This window comes from Lithobates pipiens, unplaced genomic scaffold (genome assembly GCF_037356315.1).
Source record: "Lithobates pipiens isolate NorthernLeopardFrog02 unplaced genomic scaffold, aLitPip1_a1.2 Scaffold_23, whole genome shotgun sequence".
Classification (NCBI taxonomy): domain Eukaryota; kingdom Metazoa; phylum Chordata; class Amphibia; order Anura; family Ranidae; genus Lithobates; species Lithobates pipiens.
The window spans coordinates 250895848-250915393 of NW_027507785.1; the positions used below are offsets into that span (position 1 = coordinate 250895848).

General features: G+C 41.7%; 1 protein-coding gene across 1 annotated transcript in view; it reads right to left on the minus strand.

Annotated features, from left to right (window-relative positions):
* LOC143928260 (flavin-containing monooxygenase 5-like) overlaps positions 1–19546 on the minus strand; it is a 94596-nt gene that overhangs the window by 29142 nt on the left and 45908 nt on the right. The window contains exon 6 of the mRNA XM_077453023.1: positions 16905–17104. Coding sequence (XP_077309149.1) covers positions 16905–17104 — 200 coding nt within the window. The remainder of the gene's footprint in view (positions 1–16904; positions 17105–19546) is intronic.

Here is a 19546-nt window from a genome sequence, read left to right on the forward strand (position 1 = left end):
GGGAAAATTCGGCCCTCTACTTGTATTGGTGACAGGGCTGGACTGGGACAGAAATTTGGCCCTGGACTTCATCCAGACCGGCCCACTTACATTTTGAGTGTCCCATCAGCACTCCCTTACATCAGAATGTCCCATCACCAGCCCCTTTACAACAGAGTGTCCCATCACCAGCCCCCTTACAACAGAGTGTCCCATCACCAGCCCCCTTACAACAGAGTGTCCCATTACCAGCCCACTTACAACAGAGTGTCCCATTACGAGCCCCCTTACAACAGAGTGTCCCATTACCAGCACCCCCTTACAACAGAGTGTCCCATTACCAGCACCCCCTTACAACAGAGTGTCCCATTACCAGCCCCCTTACAACAGAGTGTCCCATTACCAGCCCCCTTACAACAGAGTGTCCCATCACCAGCCCCCTTACAACAGAGTGTCCCATTACCAGCCCACTTACAACAGAGTGTCCCATTACCAGCCCCCTTACATCAGAGTGTCCCATTACCAGCACCCCCTTACATCAGAGTGTCCCATCAGCACCCCCTTACATCAGAGTGTCCGATCAGCAGCCCCCTTACATCAGAGTGGCCCACTGAGCCATCGGCCCACCGGGAAACTCCCGGTAGTCCCGATGGCCAGTACATGCCTGATTGGTGACCAGGTGTTCTGGATACAACAGTATAAAAAAGGAGTTCCCCTACACTCAGTGCTCGTTTATATTGGACTGACTGAATGGCATTTGTATTTACAGTCTTTTGGTGTCAGACCCTAACAAGTCAACAATTTTCTATTTTGGCAATTGAATCTACAGAACCATATAGATTTATGAATAAAGCTTTTTTACTTCTGTATCTCTTGATTACCAGTCCTTGTGAGCCTAGGGCAAATGCTTTTGCCCCTTGTTTAAACAGTCCTGGTACTCATTGGATGTCCACTTTGATTCTAAATCAGTTTTTTTTTAATCGGTTGCAACATGTCTCTGGGACATTGCAGTTATCTCCTCAATAAAGTTATTTCTACATGTAAATCTGCAAAGAGTCTCTCTCTCTCTCTCTTACAATTCATATCAAAGGTGTTTTGTCTATCAGGTTGAGTTGCAGGCCAGTCAAACTCCTCCATCTTAAACCATTCATGTCTTTATGGACCTTGTTTTGTGCACTAGTGTGCAATCATGTTGGAACAGGAAGGGGCCATCCCCAAACTGTTCCCATAAAGTTGGGAGCATGGAATTGTTAAAAAAATGTCTTGGTATGCTGATGCCTTAAGAGTTTCCTTCACTGGAACTAAGGGGCCAAGCCCAACCCCTGAAAAACAATCCGACTCCACCAAATGATTTGGACCAGTGCACAAAGCAAGGTCCATTAAGACATGGATGAGTGAGTTTGGGGTGGAGGAACTTGACTAGCCTGACCTCAACCCAATAGATAACCTTTGGGATGAATTAGAGTGGAGACTGCAAGTCAGGCCTTCTCATCCACATCAGTGCCTGACCTCAGAAATATGCTTCTGGAAGAATGGTCAAACATTCCCACAGACACACTCCTAAACCTTGTGGACAGCCTTCCCAGAAGAGTTCATTTATAACTGCAAATGGTGGGCCAACTCAATATTGAACACGGACTAAGACTGGGATACCATTAAAGTTCATATGTGTGTGTAAAGGCAGGTGTCCCAATACTTTTGTTAATATCGTGTATGTCTCAATTCTGGAACTCCTAGATTAGAACAGGGCTATTGTCACCTTTATAGTGGTCTGGCATTTACATTTATATCTGCAAAATTACTAAGCTATCTATTTATAACATATAAATATATAATATATAAATATAATATATTATACATCTAGATGCAGATTGCCCTTCTAAATGCACATATCGTTACTTATTAATGAAGCTTGCCAGGCAGTGCATTATTTGTGTTTTTGACTATATGAATGAATGTAAGGTCATTCCGCAGTTGAAGATAATCAGGATGAGTCTATACATCAAGTCTGACACAGTTATTGTTCCCAGGTACAAATTAATGAAACAAATAAGGTACTCTCCATAAGAATGTTGTCGTTTTTAAAAACTCTACTGTACTGCTGCATTGGTTACATAAGGTGTTGTAAAAACACAGGACCTTGGAAAAGTATTAAGCAATACTTGGCAGATTAGATATAATCAGAAATTGCATGCCTACTATTAGTGTTGGCAATAATCGCAATTAGCATATCAGGTATTTCTATACTTGACAGATAAAATCATGTTTTATTACAGTTCCCAAACAAATAAAATAAGTTACGTTCAGAAACTCAGTATTATAACAGAGGTTAACACGTTGCATATTTTTATTTTGCAGTACACAAGTAATAGAACTCACTGTGGAGTCTCATGACCATGTAGCTTTTAGTCCATGGAATTTGTTTCAGAGTGGGAATTCATATAAAGATAAGTATAAAATCATAAGCTTTTTGGTTGGAGGATATGCATACTTTCAGAGAAAGCTTTTGCCTAATCCCCCTCCTGACCTAAATATTCCTTTGCTTTGACTTTGCCCGAGCCTACTATATCTGTAGAACTTTGCCCGAGCCTACTGTTTCTGTAGAACTTTGCCCGAGCCTACTATATCTGTAGAACTTTGCCAGAGCCTACTGTTTCTGTAGAACTTTGCCCGAGCCTACTATATCTGTAGAACTTTGCCAGAGCCTACTGTTTCTGTAGAACTTTGCCCGAGCCTACTATATCTGTAGAACTTTGCCAGAGCCTACTGTTTCTGTAGAACTTTGCCCGAGCCTACTGTTTCTGTAGACATCTCTTAGGTCTAACTCCTGTGCTGTTGAATAAGTTAGGTTTCGTGCTTTCAGAAAATAGTGGGGAGTCCTTGGAAGTCCTTTGGCATATGGCTGTCATGTGTTGCCTTTTTTTGGGGGACTTCAATTTATCAGATATTTTAGCCATGGTGGTGTTTTGTGAACCCTGCTGAGTTATTTGCCTTTTCAGAGATGCGTGATGTAGCTACACACATATGAAAATTTCATATAGGCTCTCTAAGAAGAGGACTGTCAGAAACATGGGCCTCAAAGCTAAGTGTTTGGTGGTTTTATCATTTTTCAGAAATCCAAAAAGGTCTGAAGGTCAAAAGATCTGCTATGCTATATAAACATCATGTGATGTTATGCTGTAGTGGAGCTCTACATTAATGTGTGTGTTTCATTTGCCAACAAAATTGTAACAAAATGTGAATTAAAGCCAAAAAACAAAAACAAAATAAGCACAAGGGACATTACTTAACTTCACAACCTCTTTAACTAAAACATGATTTATGAATGGAGGGGTAGACCTTTCATTTATCCGCCCATCCTCCATTCAAAGATTGTGTTTTCAGCCTCTAAGAATGGAAGAGCTGGGCAGAAAGGATGGACATAGTCAGGCCCTCTTGATGAGTGCCGTGATAGCTCCCCAGTTATATGAACCCCCACTGCACAAGAATATTACGGCAGCAGAGGTGGGAGCACTTTCTGGGGGTCACATATTTTATATTTCATTCTGTTTTGTGATTTGTGTCCACTAACTCTGAGATAGGAAGGCAGTGTGGATTCTTTTTTTTTCTTTTTTTTGTGCCATCTCAGTCAGTTGCTTTATTCTAGCGGATTCTAATCAGCTTGTCGCTCAGAATTCCGCTTATTCTCCATAACATCATTGTGGCACTCTTTCTATCCTTTTCTTTTTTCCTTCCCATTTTTCCTTTGTGTTCTTTATTTTACAATTTCATATTGATACAAATAATACATCAAATTGCTTATAAAAGATTTCTTCCCTCAAATTACATATCCCTCTCCCTCCCCCCTCCCATAACCCTGGGGCAAAAAAAAAAAAAGTGGGGAGGTTTGCCCCCCTCTCTCCCCCTTCTCAGTCACCCCCCTCTCTGTCCCCCTATCCCTCCATTATAGCACAGCAGTCCCCGCTCTCCAGGAATGACAGCCATTGTTGCCATGTCCCAAGACCTTCTCCCTCCGTATCTTGTAATTTATATAACGCTTCTTCCATTACCCTAGTCTGCTCTACCCTCTTCACCCACTCCGTTATTTTTGGGATCTGTGTAGATTTCCAATAACATGGGATCAGGGCTTTGGCTGCATTCAATAGATGCGGGACTATCGTGCTACTGTATTGTGTTACTCCTATCTCAGTGTCGTGGAATAGGCACGTCCAGGGACTTTTCTTAATCTTCTTTCGTGTCACCAAACATATAATTTCTAGTATTTTGTCCCAAAAAGGGGTTATTTTGGGGCAATCCCACCATATATGTTTAACCACTTAATAACCGCCCTATAGCCGAATGACGGCTACAGGGCGGTTTCTTAACTCTGGGAGGCCGTCATATGACGTCCTCCCAGAATTCCGCTCTCGTGCGCCATCTGGGGCGCGCAATCGAGAGCATCCGTGACCGCCGGGTCCACAGGACCCGGCGCATCACGGATCACGGTAAACGGCCGCTCATAGCGGCCATTTACCACGTGATCGCTCCGTCAAATGACGGAGTGATCACTTGTAAACAAACCGGCGTCATAACGTTCCTCCCTCCCCCTCTCTGTACCGATCGGAACAGCGGAGGGGGAAGAGATAGGTGTCGGCAGCAATGTGGGCTGCATCTGCAGTGCCCACATCGCTGCTCACCGAAAATTAACCCCTCAATTTCCTGCAAATACTCTGCAATACCCTGCCATTACTCTGCATTACTCTGCATTACTCTGCAATACCCTGTAATACTCTGCAATACTCTGCAATACCCTGCAATACTCTGCAATACCCTGCAATACCCTGCAATACCCTACAATACTCTGCATTACTCTGCATTACTCTGCATTACTCTGCAATACTCTGCATTACTCTTCAATACTCTGCATTACTCTGCAATACTCTGCATTACTCTGCATTACTCTGCAATACCCTGCAATACCCTGCAATACCCTGCAATACTCTGCAACACTCTGCAACACCCGCCAATACCCTGCAACACTCTGCAATGCTCTGCAACACCCACCAATACCCTGCAACACTCTGCAATGCTCTGCAACACCCGCCAATACCGTGCAACACTCTGTAATGCTCTGCAACACCCTCCAATATCCTGCAGTGCTCTGCAACGCAATACTCTACAACGCCATACTCTGAGATACCCAGCCATACTCTGAGATACCCAGCCATACCCAGCCATAGTCGGTGATACCCTGCAATACCCAGCCATAGACACACCCCCCCCCCTCCCGCCGCCCTCCGGTGCTTCTACCGACTCGCCAATACGATCAAATCCAGAATCTTTTTGTTTTTTCAGGCTTCCCAGCTTAGAGATGAGATGCGTGGTCTTATTGACCCTATATCTCACTGTAAAGAGGACCTGTCATGCCATATTCCTATTACAAGGGATGTTTACATTCCTTGTAATAGGAATAAAAGTGATCAAAAAATTTATTTTTGGGGAAAAAAATGTCAAACTAAAATAAATAAAGTAAAATGAACAATATTTTTTTTTTTTTTTTAAAGCGCCCCTGTCCCCATGTGCTCGCATGCAGAAGCGAACGCATACGTAAGTCCCACCCACATATGAAAACGGTGTTCAAACCACACATGTGAGGTATCGCTGCGAACGTTAGAGCGAGAGAAATAATTCTAGCCCTAGACCTCCTCTGTAACTCAAAACATATAACCAGTAAAAAAATTATTAAATCATCGCCTATGGGGATTTTTAAGTAGCGACGTTTGGCGCCATTCCACGAGCCTGTGCAATTTTGAAGAGTGACATGTTAGGTATCGATTTACTCGGTGTAACTTCATCTTTCGCATTATGCAAAAATTGGGCTAACTTTACTGTGTTTTTTTTTTTTTTTTAAGCACAAAACAGTTTTTTTTCCAAAAAAAAGCATTCGAAAAATTGCTGCGCAAATACCGTGCGAGATAAAAAGTTGCAACGACCACCATTGTATTCTCCAGGGTGTTTGCTAAAAAAACATATATAATGTTTTGGGGTTCGATGTAATTTTCTAGCAAATAAATGATGATTTTTACATGTAGGAGAGAAATGTCAGAATTGTCCTGGGTGCTCCAGAACGCCTGATGGCGCTCCCTGCATGTTGGGCCTCTGTATGTGGCCACACTGTGTAAAAGTCTCACACATGTGGTATCACCGTACTCGGGAGTAATAGCAGAATGTGTTTTGGGGTGTAATTTGTGGTATGCATATGCTGTGTGAGAAATAAACTGCTAATATGACAATTTTGTGAAAAAAAAAAAAAAGTAAAAAAAATCTTGATTTTGCAAAGAATTGTGGGAAAAAATGACAACTTCAAAAAACTCATCATGCCTCTTACTAAATACCTTGGAATGTCTTCTTTCCAAAAAGGGGTCATTTGGGGGGTATTTGTACTTTTCTGACATGTTAGGGTCTCAAGAATTGAAATAGGCCGTCAGTACTTCAGGTGTGATCAATTTTCAGATATTGGCACCATAGCTTGTGGACTCTATAACTTTCACAAAGACCAAATAATATCCACCAATTTGTACTTATTTTTACCAAAGATATGTAGTAGTATAAATTTTGGCCAAAATTTATGAAGAAAAAATTACTAATCTGCTAAATTTTATAACAGAAACGAAGAAAAATTCATTTTTTTACAGAATTTTCTGTATTTTTTCTTTTATAGCACAAAAAATAAAAAACCCAGCGGTGATTAAATACCACCAAAAGAAAGCTCCATTTGTGTGAAAAAAAGGACAAAAATTTCATATAGGTTCATAATGACTGAGTAATTGTCATTCAAAATGTGAGAGCACCGAAAGCTAAAAATTGGTTTGGTTATTAACCACTTCCCACCCGGCCAATGCATATATACGGCCGGGTGGGAGCCGTCTACTTCTGACAGGCCGTTCAGGAACGTCCTTCAGGAGTAGCGGGATCGCGCGCTCGCGCAGCGGCGCGATCCCGATGTGCTCGTGTCACCCGGACACGGCACATCTCAGATCGGCAGGAGGGCTCTGTGATTGGCCCTCCTGATCACATGACGGCCGTGTCCAATCACGGCCGTCATGTGATGTAAACAAACAGCCGGTTGCTAGGCAATCGGCTCTCCTCTCCTCACACGGAAGTCACCGCTGAGGAGAGGAGAGCAGAACGCTGCAGCCGGCTGATGATCAGTGAGTATGGGCTGCTTTTTACAGCTTTTTACTCACTGATCATCAGTGTAGTGTAAACACACAACACACCACACAGTATAAACACAGTCCCCACATATGTCCCCAAAACACACATGTCCCCAAAACATACATGTCCCCAAATAATAAAAACACATGTCCCTAATAATAAAAACATGTCCCCCACATATGTCCCACTAAAATCACATGTCCCAATGATTATCTGCACGCATATGTACGTGATCACCTGCACACATATGTACATGATCATTTGCGTACATATGTCCGTGATCACACAAACCAATTATTATACACTTAATGGATTTTTTTTTACCAAAAACATGTAGCAGAATACATTTTGGCTTAAATTTATGACAAAATTTGATTTTATTGGATTTCTTTTCAAATAGAAAAAATAAAATATTGTTTTTTTTCCAAATTTCCGCTATTTTTGCGCTTATATCGCAAAAAAAAAAAAACGGAGTCGTGGATTAAATAACACCAAAATAAAGCTCTATTTGTGCGAACAAAATGATAACAATTTCATTTGGGTACAGTGTAGCATGACCGAGCAATTGTTACTGAAAGCGCTAGAGCGCTGAAAGCTGAAAATTGGGCTGGGAAGGAAGGGGGTGAAAGTGCCCTGTATTGTAGTGGTTAAGGGTGTTTAAGTGCCCAGTGGTCAAGTGGTTAAATGAGCCCTGCCCCGAGCAACCCCTCCAACACGCTGCCTGCTCTGCCCCTGTGAACCTCTGCATTCTTTGAGGAGTCATGTACCATCTTGATATCAATTTATAGGACATTTCTCTCATACGGACTTCTCTTGATTTTAAGTATGTCATTTTAAGTATTTTTATCCTGTGATCTTCACTTATGAGTGGTCCTAGTTCCTCTTCCCATTTCCCTAAATATTTCGGTAATTCTAAATCAGCTTCACGTCTTAATATTTTATATATTTTCGATACTCTTTTGACTAAACACTTTCTATCCTTCAATAATTCCTCCAGTGGTTTAAACTCTCAATTCCCCTTAACGGTTGTGGCAAACTTCGGGTGAAGTGTAGTAATTGTGCGTGTCTCCATTTATCCAACGGTTTATGCCCCCACTCTTGTGTGAGTTCCCTATATGTGTAAACCCTATTCCCCTTAATTACTTCTCCTAGTTTTATTTCTTCTTTACTTGCCCATCTACTAAAGTAAAGCCGCTCCTCCTTACCTGGTAAAAAATAATTTGTGTCCAAAAGTGACATTAGTGGTGAATTGTGGGTCCAGTTATGTGCCTTGTTAATTTTATCCCATATTTTTAATGTGTATCTAGTTAAAGTGCTCGTGTCTACTCCTAACTTCCGGTGATGAGGTGGTATCCATATCATTTTTTCCAAACATGTCCCGCTCAAGCTAATTTCCAGGTCCACCCAACTCTTTTCTTTCTGGTTGTATATCCAATCTGTTACTCTAGATATAATTGTAGCCTCAAAGTATTTTTTAAAATCTGATAGTGCCACTCCTCCCCTTTCTTTTTCCTTCACTAAAACTTTATATGGTATGCGTGGTCGTTTAAGGGGCCAAAGAAATGCCTGGGCCAACGATTTTAATTTCCTAAAGAAGCTCATTGGGGCTGGGACAGGTATCATTTGAAATGTATAATTTACGTTTGTCAATATAAACATTTTTATTATCTCTACTCTGCCCATCCAAGAAACTGCTTTCTGCCTCATATTTTTCATTAGACCTTTAATTTTATTTAAGAGGGGGATGTAATTTGCCTCATAGAGCCCGTATCTATGTGCCGTTAATTTTATCCCTAAATAATTCAATTCGCCCTTACACCACTTAAAGGGTAGACTTAATGCAAGGGTACTCTGCTCTGCCTCGGTTAGGTTTAAATTTAATATTTCAGTCTTCGTCAGGTTTATTTTAAAGTTTGATAATCTTCCATAAAGATCTAATTCTTTCAGCACCAGCGGTATCGATGTTCTAGGATTTACTATATATAATAATACATCATCTGCAAAGGCAGATAGCTTGTGTTCTTTCCCTCCTACCCGGATTCCTTGAATATCCTGATTCCTACGTATTGCTACCAGGAGAGGTTCGAGACTCAGCACGAACAACAACGGTGACAACGGGCATCCCTGTCTCGTCCCGTTGAATAACTCCAGGGGGCGAGACAGGGATCCGTTGACTCTTATTCTAGCGGTCGGCTGGATGTACAGCGCCTTGATCCATCTCATCATTCTTTCCCCTAGTCCCATATAATTTAGGGTCTCATGCATAAACTCCCAGTTAACTCTATCAAAAGCCTTTTCGGCATCAACTGACATAAGGACTGTTGGAGTCTTCCCTTTCATTGCCTCTTGGATCAGAATGATGGATGATGGAGTTGTCCCTTCCCTTCCGTCCCTGTATGAATCCCACCTGATCGGTGTGGACCCACGCTGGGAGGAGTACTTTCAGTCTGTCGGCTATTATTTTTGCATACATTTTTATATCAGTGTTCAGTAGAGATATCGGGCGATAACTCTCTAGGGCAGCCGGATCTTTACCCTCCTTCAAAATCAGGGCGATATGAGCGAGGAGAGCCTCTTTACAGAAGTCCTGCCCTTCTCAAACTGCATTAAAGTACTCACACAGCTTTGGTGCCAAAAAGCTCCGGAATCTCTTGTAATACAAGCTGGAGAATCCATCCGGGCCAGGGCTGCCCCCCAGTGGTATTTCCTTAATTACTCTCTCGACTTCCCTTATCGAGATGGGAGCCTCTAGGGCCTCCATCTCCTCCCTCGCCCCTCTTGGGAAATCGAGGTTCCTCAGATACTCCCATATAGCTTTCTTCCTGTTTCCTCCCTTGCTACCCCTTCCTCCTATCTCATACAGGGTACTATAATAAGAATGGAAGTTCTCTGCAATCTCAGGGGTGGCAAACTTAAGCTCCCCCTTTTTATCTCTAATTTTGGGTATAAAGGTCCTCTTTTTCTGTTCCTTTACTCTTTTTGCCAGCCACTTGCCTGACCTATTCCCCCACTGGTATCTCTCCTTGTTTATTCTATAGAACACTGTTCTCCTTTCTTGCTCTAGGTACTCTTCCAACTCCCTTTTTTTTTTTGTAAATCCTGACTCTCCTGAATCCCTCTAGGCCTTGTATTCCGTTATAGCTGTTCAATCTCGCTGTATAGTTGAACCTTCCTTTTCTGCCTTTCCTTCTTTATTCCTGCTCCAATCCCAATCAAACTACCTCTAATTACAGTTTTATGTGTCTCCCAAAGGGTGGCTCTGGGCATTTCATCCGACTCATTTAGCTCAAAAAATTCCCTCAGCTCCTTTTCAATTTGTCTGCTAACCTCCTGTTCTTGAATGAGGGAGTGTGGATTCTTTTGGAGAATTTCAAATATCTTCTTAGTGGGACTCCTTTTCAGAAGTCCTTGTGCTGCTGTTTACTGATGCAGTATATCCCCCAAGTATAGGGTGCACACACTTCCTTCCATAATAACCATTCTAGGTCTGGCTTAGTAAGAGATATACACATTTCTGTGCATGGCAGTGTTTTGAATAGATACCATACAGAGAAGGAAAAGGAAAACAAAATATAATATGTTAAGAATACATTCTGTGGAAGCTAGGTGTACCTGTCCACACTGCTCCATCACAAGGTAAACACCATTGACTGCATTCATTCACTTAGTGTCCCATAACCAAAGGAAGTTAAGGAAATCCCTGTAATGTGAGGAAATCCCTGGGTCACCAGCAGCAGTGTCTCCACTTATATTCCTGTTTTGAGGACAACCCAAAATTTGGGATTTTCATTCTTTTTTTTTTCTCTGTGCTATCAGTAGACAGGATAAATAAACAATGAATTTCCATAAAGAGGGGCACAGACCACAACAAAAACTTAACATATGTTCTAATCCCTCTTTACTCTATCCAAATCTTTTTTTCTGCGGACAGGTATAATGTGCAGGGGGAGTGAAAGCTACTGCAAAAAAACATGTGCAAGGTCCTCTCGATGTCTGCACCTTATCTGTCAGCAGCTTTTTTTTCACTTTAACTAATTTTACTCAGTCAGACACGGTCTATTTTCTCAATAGCAAACTTCCTGTGGTTGGGATCCTTATCTTATGAACGTGCTCAATTATATACTGTACAGGTGCTTGGACCTAAACCTGAAGAAGTTCAGCCCCTCATACACAAGATGTAGTATGAAAGGGAAGATGCACAGTGCAGTATTACATTTAAAAAAAAGGCAGTTTCCCCCAGAAGCAGTGTAAGAAGCCGCCTAAATCTGGCGTTGGTATAGTTATAAAACTAACAACAGGCCAACAAATCCACATTTAAAATACAGTTTTACTAGCTTTTTTCCCCTTTATTTTCACCTAGTAATCCTTTAACCCTTTCTCTGTGTTTTTTTTATTACACATGCACATTTTTTGTACACATTCTTAAATAATAATTTTAGGCCTAAGGATTAGTTAAAACGCTTTAAAAGCTCCTACAGATCAAAATTTTAAGTTAACCATGAATAAGAGGCCTGGAATCTTTTAGACCCTCCCAGACCCCTCAATATTTTGGGGGGTCTTTTAGACCACTGATGTCTCATCTGCAGATTCAAACATCAGTGGCAGTAAAAAGAGTAAAATAAAGTGCATTCTGTTCTATAGCTCAATCTGCTAAATTCATGGTCACCACCAAGGTAACTCCTCTAATTTAGGCTGCAAGCACATTTTCCTCTCTACATCTCCATTGCATTTTCCTCTCTACATCTCCATTACATGGGGCAAATGGATTTGTAGTTTACAGACCATAGCTTAAAAGAAAGATATCATCTTCTCTGATTTCAGTTCCATTCCCTAGAACTTACATAGACACCACAATGACATTGTCCAAATGTCACCAGCATTCTCACCTTGCACGTGAGAGAGTGACGTCATCACGGCTTTGGCCACCGACAGTGCCGGAGCCGCGAACCCAGAAGAAACACAGGGGAACATGTGAGCTCCCTCAGCGGTGACCAGATAGTGGCGCTTTGTTCTAAGGTAAGTAATTCAAAATGAGATAGTATGCAGTGTATACTAGCTCATTAGGCCGTGACCTTACACATTTAGTTTTTTTCTCCCAGGGGCATACAACCGCTTTAAGAAGGTGCTCCTAATGACAACTTGTTCTATGTATAAAAAACACCTGTCCATAGAATCTCTTTCTTCCATTCAAACCTCACCATCATGGGCAAGACCAAAAACCTGTCAAAGGACATCAGGGGCAAGATTAAAGACCTGCACAAGGCTGGAATGGGCTACAAGACCATCAGCAAGAAGCTTGGTGAGAAAGAGACAACTGTTGGAGTGATTATTTGCAAAATGGAAGAAATACAAAATAACCATCAATTGCCCCTGGTTATGGGGTAAGGATGATCATGAGAAAAGTGAGGGATCAGCCCAGAACAAAACAAGATGAGCTTGTGATTGATCTCAAGGCAGTTGGGATCACAGTCCCAAACAAACCATTGGTAACCCAATACACAGCCATGGATTGAAATATTGCAGTGCCTGCAAGGTCCCCCTAAAGAAAGCACATGTACAGGCCCTTCTGAAGTTTTCCAATGAACATCTAAATGATTCAGAGAAGGATTGGGAGAAAGTGCTCTTGGTCAGATGAGACCAAAATTGAGCTCTTTGGCATCAACTTGACAGTGTTTGGGGGAAGAAAAATGCTGACTATGACCCTAAGAACACCATCCCTACAGTCAAACACGGAGGTGCAAACATTATGCTTTGGGGCTGTTTCTCTGCTAACGGTACAGGCCAACTTTATCTCATGGAGGGGCCAATGGACGGGGCCACGTATTGTAAATTCTTGGATGAGAATGTTCTTCCCTCAGCCAGAACAATGAAGATGGGTCATGGATGGGTCTTTCAGCATGACAATAACCCAAAAAATACAGCCAAGGCAACAAAGGAGTGGCCTAGCCAGTCTCCAGACCTTAATCCTATAGAAAATTTATGGAGGGAGCTGAAATCCCTCCTGAGATGTATGCAAACCTGGTAACCAACTACAAGAAACGTCTTACCTCTGTTCTCCTCAACAAGAGTTTCTCCAACAAGTACTAAGTCATGTTTTGCTTGAGGATCAAATACTTATTTTACTCATTGGACTGCAACTCAATTTATATATTTTTTATTTATTTTTTTCCATAAAAGTTTTTATTTTTCTTCAAAGAAAAGGGAAAATACAAACTGCATTTCAGAGTATGCCAGAGTTACAATCAGATAGATAACATACAGATGTCCCAAACATTGAGAAAAAAAAAAGGGAAAAAAATAACATTTTTTAGTAGACATGTTGCTGGGTGTGTGATCTGTTAAACAGTAAGAACACCTTAACTGGAAAAATCTCCTTATCCCGAGAACTCAGTTGAAGAAATGGGGGATATAAATTTCCAGGGGGGGGGTGTAAGGAAGGAGTGCCCTATGTGTCTGCCTTCACGTTATCACTGAATCGTTCCATCAGCGGAAGGGGAAAACGCGGTGGCGCTTTGCCCGATTAGGGTCAGATTGGTCCATCCTGTATCACAGGGCGGTCTCTCTCGGGTATCGTGCACAAATGGTGTCATCTAGAAGTCGTATTCATTTTTCCTTAATAAAAGTCTCGTCTACAACGGTCTTCAATGTAAGGGCGCGGGGGGTATGTGTCTGGTGTCAAGTCTTCAGGTACGTGGGTAACAATCGGGGGGCAATGTAGGGATGGGGGGAGGGGGCGGACAGGTGGAAGGGAGAGGAGGGGTACCTAAGGAAGGAAAAGGGGAGGGAGATAGGGGGAGGGGTGGGGACCTTCACGGTCCGCCCCCTGACTCCCGCCAAGACAAACCGTTGATGGGGGCTAGGTATGGTAGTCCCATCTACAAATGTGGGCATCCCTCTTATTTTCGGGGTTGGTATGAGAGGACCCATCCGGTCCCGGACATGTCACCTTCGGAAGGGTGTATAGGATCAATTTTGCTCAGAGGTATGAGTAATCCTGGAGTTTTGTGTGACCGGGTTTGCAAGGGCCCTGAATTCTGCAGAAGAACGGAATTGGGTCCAACGGTCCCAGGTACGGGTGTATTTTTGGGGCGAGTCTCGAGCAATATGGATAAGCTCTTCCATTTCCGCTATCTTCCCCACTCTATGTAGCCATTCTGAGATAGTTGGGATCTCTGTAGAGCCCCAGTGCACCGGTATGCACAGCTTGGCTGCGTTAAGCATATGTAGGCCCAAAGATTTTCTGTAAGAGGAGTTAGATGTGGAAGAGAGGGGAAGAAGGAGCGTGGCTGGCGTAAATTCAATTTGCTGGTTTGTGATTCGGGAGGTCAATGTGTGGATCTGAGTCCAGAAGGTCTGGATTTTTGGGCATGACCACCAGATGTGAATGAAAGATCCCAGTTCCGACAGGCATCTCCAACAGTTCTCCGAAATCGCTGCGTTAAATTTGTGTAGGCGTGTCGGTGTACAATACCACCTGGATAGAATTTTGTAGTTATTTTCTTGTGTGTGTACATTTAAGGATCCCTTGTGTGTGGTGATCAAAACGCTTTCCGACTCAGCTTCTGAAAAGACTGTTTGCAACTCTCTCTCCCAAGCAGGGCAGGCCCAGCCATCTTTCGGAGAACTCTGCCAGAAAAGCATAGTGTGTATAGTTGATATCAGGTGTTGTTGTGGAGCAACTTGGGAGCAGACAGTCTCAAACGGGGTCAAGTTCCGTGACAAAGCTCCCTCACGGTTGGACGCTCTAAGAAAGTGACGAATCTGAAAGTACGACCAGAACGGGAGGGGCTCTCTGTCAGGTCTGACAGGGAGGCCCTCATAATCTAATAGCTGACCAGCCTGGTAGAAGTGATGAGTTTGTATGTCTTCATGAGGCCAGTCCGACTTCAAAAAACAATCATTCATGCCAGGAGCAAATGCCGGGTTCATGCGAACGGGCATGAGCGGTCCTGGGTTGGATGATAGCTGAAAGTGTTTGCAGGCTGTCTTGAAGCTGTTTAGGGTGGCTGCTATGAGGGGATGTTCTTTAGCTCCCTTAGGTATGTGGGGGGGGAGAATCCACGGCAAACTTTTAAGGGGTAGGTTTGAGGCTAGGCTCTCAAGGTGGACCCAACTCTTGGATTTCTCATGGGTAGCCCAATCTACGATTCTACCCAAATGACAAGCAAGGGAGTAATATCGTAGATTTGGAAGGCCGATGCCGCCCAAATGTTTGGGCTTAGTGAGTTGGGAAAAGCTTATCCTTGGTTGCTTATCCTACCAGAGGAATTGTTGGGATAGGCGCTGGATGCGTTGAAAGAATGAGTCAGGGATCGTGATAGGGATTGTCTGTAGCAGATAGAGAAAGCGCGGGAGGACGTTCATCTTTAAGATGGCCGCGCGACCAAACCATGAAAATTGGGGTTTGTCCCATCTGCGTAGGTCTTCCGCTATTGTGTGAACTAGGGGGAGAAAATTTTGTGAGAATAAGTCAGATAAGCGAGTGGGGAGCTGGATACCTAGATATGTAATGGAGTCCCTCTTCCAGGAAAATGGGAAGTTCTCCTGACATTGCCTGACAGTGTCTGGAGGGAGGGATATATTCAGGGCATTGGATTTGGAGAAGTTTATTTTAAGGTTAGATAGTCGGTGAAACAATTCAAAATCTTTCAATAAGTTGGGGATAGATGTGAGTGGGTCCTTGAGGAATAAGAGAATATCGTCGGCAAACGCTGCTAATTTGTGGGTGTGCCCCGCCACAGGTATTCTATATAATTTATATCATGTATTTTTTCAGGATTTTTAGTTGATATTCTGTCTCTATCTGTCAGTACTAGAATCCCTTTAGGAACCAGCACAACTCACCTGACACAGCCTGTGTCTGGGAAACAACAGTGATTGGCCATCTCACCTTTAAATCTCCTGTATCAGCATTCAGTCAGTGCTCGTGTTAGAGTTCACTTGTGTTTGATCCAGCTGATATTTGCTCTGTGTCTTTCGTGTTTGACCCGGCTTGTTTGACCCTCCTTGCTTGCTTCTGATTCTGTACCGTTTGGATTCTGATCTACCTGTGTATGACCCAGCTTGCCTAGACTACGCTTTTCCTGATTCTACTAGTACCCTCATCTGCAGCAGTGAACCACAAGGTCCAGCAATCATCTATTCTCATCTATAGCAGTGAACTACAAGGTCCAGCAATCATCTATCCTCATCTACAGCAGTGAACTACAAGGTCCAGAAATCATCTACCTTCGTCTGCAGTGGTGTACTACAAGTCCCAGCTGACCTGCTCTGCTTAGACCTGCTCATGGTATGTGCTTTGAACTCTTGTATAATCAGCACACCTGAACTGTTACTTGTTATCTGCTCCTAGCCTGACACTATCATTTAAATTACACCTATTATAACAATTATAGACACTTCATCTCTTTGTAAGTGGGCAAACTTACAAAATTTGCAGGAGATCAAAAAAAAATTTCCCCATGTATATGCTGCTTCTAGGAGGGGAATTCCTAGGCTGCGACTGATTGGGCTAGGAGCCAGCTATCATTTAATACATTCCCACAGGTTCAGGCCCATATGGCACAAACTTTAGCTCATCCCCGAACCATAGTTTTTATATTTCAGAAGCCACCCCTAGAGAAAAACAGCTTACTGACTACAGTGGGGTAAGGCAAACAATAATTGTTTTGTAAAAGCCAGAACAGGTTGCATGGGGACCCCCCAATTCAGTTAGCTAAAGAACTTACCTGTGTTTAGGTTTCAAGCCAAAATTTGCATGGTCAAATCGCTTATTGACTGAAGCTTCTCCAACATAGTTCAACAAAGAATCTGGTAAGGCATATTTCAGTGTATTTAGAAAGCGAGAAAGTGTTAACATGTCCAGGGGATAGCCATAATCAGAGACACGATTTAAAATCCAAGAACCTCTCCTGGTACTGAGAAACACCTGAAAAAAGTATCAGAAACCATATAAAATAATTTAACCTAAAAATATAAAACATATAACAATGTAACCCAAAAATCTGTATAATTCACCATTGGTATTCTGATGAAATATTGCTCTACACAACTGTGCTCTCTGGAGCCGTTGCTACCTCAAAATACTTTATATCAGGGGTCTCAATCCAGAGGCCCTGCAGCTGTTGCGGAACTACACGTCCCATCATGCCTCTGCCTATGGGAGTCATGCTTGTAACTGTCAGCCTTCCAATGCCTCATAGGAATTGTAGTTCTGCAACAGCTGGAGGGCCACCAGTTTGAGACCCCTGCTCTATATTGAAGTTTGTAGCAACTACAGGGTTAAAATACATTTAACAATACAAAATGAAAAAATTCTGACTAGTGTCCAATTTATCCACCCAACAGAAAAATATTTTACCCGTAAAAGCTCAAGATCTTAAAAAAGGGCTTAAATATCTGCCTGGGTTCTATTTGCATATAATAATAATCTAGTATATACAGTAAATAATCTCTTTCTTAGAGGTGTTAAAGCAGTGTCACATCATGTGTGGGAAAATATGCTGAATGCCTACAGTTATGGGGTCTACAGGTTTTAAAACTGGTCTCTGAAAAATACAGTTTGGATGCAACATTTCTGAGCGTGGAAGCAAAATGGCTATTTACTTTGGATTTAAAAAGTCCAAAAAATTTAAATGATCCGCTTGAACTTAGCTTGTAAAAAAAACATACATATACTGTTGTTATTTAGTATGTTTACAAACTCTTCAAATATATATGAGGATCTTTCCCAAAATATAAAGATGTCATCAATAACCCCCCCAATGATATCCAGGCTGTATATTGAACCCTATCTTCCCTAAACCCAATATTTTCTTCTCACCACCAAAGAAACACATTTGCAAAGGTGGGCCACAGCACGTCCCCTTTGCCGTGCTTCTTTTTTATTGCAAAATCATTTTCAGAAACATTCAGAGTTGGTGTTAAAATGATTAAAATTTGTCCTTAAGCATAATTGCTTCCTCTTTCAATTCCCGTTTTACTAAAGAAAGAGGCTCACACGTCTAAATTTAGGTTATGTTCAATGTTACTGTATAATGTTTAGACATCTCATTTTGCTAAGAGAGTATTCTTCAAAACAGGTAAATCATTTAACTGCATCAACATATTTTCTGTAAGACAATATTGGAGGATTGATTTTTTTAAGTAACTTGAGCAGAGCATAAAATACTGCATTTTTTGTCTTCTGAATTAGTATGAATATAAATTCATCTTTTGATATCAGTTTACATTTTTTTTAAATAGCCTCCACTTCTTGTATGAATTTTACTGTAGGGTCCTTCTTTAGAATGTTATAATTTGCAGTATTTTGTAAAAGTGTTAAATGAATGGACAGATATTTCTTTCTATCCATTACAACAATACTTTGTTGCTGCCTTTATTTGCAGGCTTAAATATAATTTGATTGGATAAAAGATCTCTGTGTCTGTCTTTCATCACTCGATAAGCTGTGTTTGATGAACATCTATTTACTGTTTTGGCTCAAATTGTGGCGTTCATTCTCCAATAATTCAACAAATAATGAAATATCTGGATAGCCTGCAAGGGATAATGACATTTTGTTTTTATGTTTCAGATGTCACATACCATCCCAGTTCCCATTCCTCCAGGCTTCCTGTCCATCTCAGCTTTTTAGCCACAGGGTCGTGCGTGCCTGTTTAACCCTCTTTGTATACATGCCTAAAAATCATTTTAGGCCCTAAGATTAGTTGACACCCCCAAAATAGTAAAAAAAAAAATTATTTCAATAGTTTTTATTTGAAGAAAACCAAATACGAATACAGAAACTGACATTGCATCAAAATACATGGCATTGAATCATGAGCATAATAAACCAAACTAGAAATGTATATATCACATTATTTTTTTTTAATCAAAACAGCGTTTATTAAGCATAGAAAATATATGAACATATGGGTGAATAGTGCAACAGGCACTACAATTTCGAATCAATCCAATTGACATACATAGAGACATGATATAAGTCAGTAAATGAACTGGCATAGTACAGTCTGTTAGTTGGCACAATAGTGCGAGATCAATAAGGGGGAAGAAAGGTGGTCTTGTGGGCGGCCCATGGGATTACCAAAGAGTAACATGTCTAGTCTGCTGTATCACAAGTGGAGGCATCCTCCAACCATCTATCCTATATTTTATTGTATTTTTTAGGGCAACCTCTGTGGATATAAAGCAGTTTTTTATAAGGAAGGGTGTTATTAACAGCTCTGATCCATTGTTGTAGTGTGTGGGGAGGGGGGGGGGGGGCGGGGGACCCCTCATCCACATCTTGGTGATTTGCAGCCTGAAAAGGAATAATGTTTCTTGTAAAAATATATTCAAGTATTTCTCACCTTCAGAGAGTGAGAGGAAC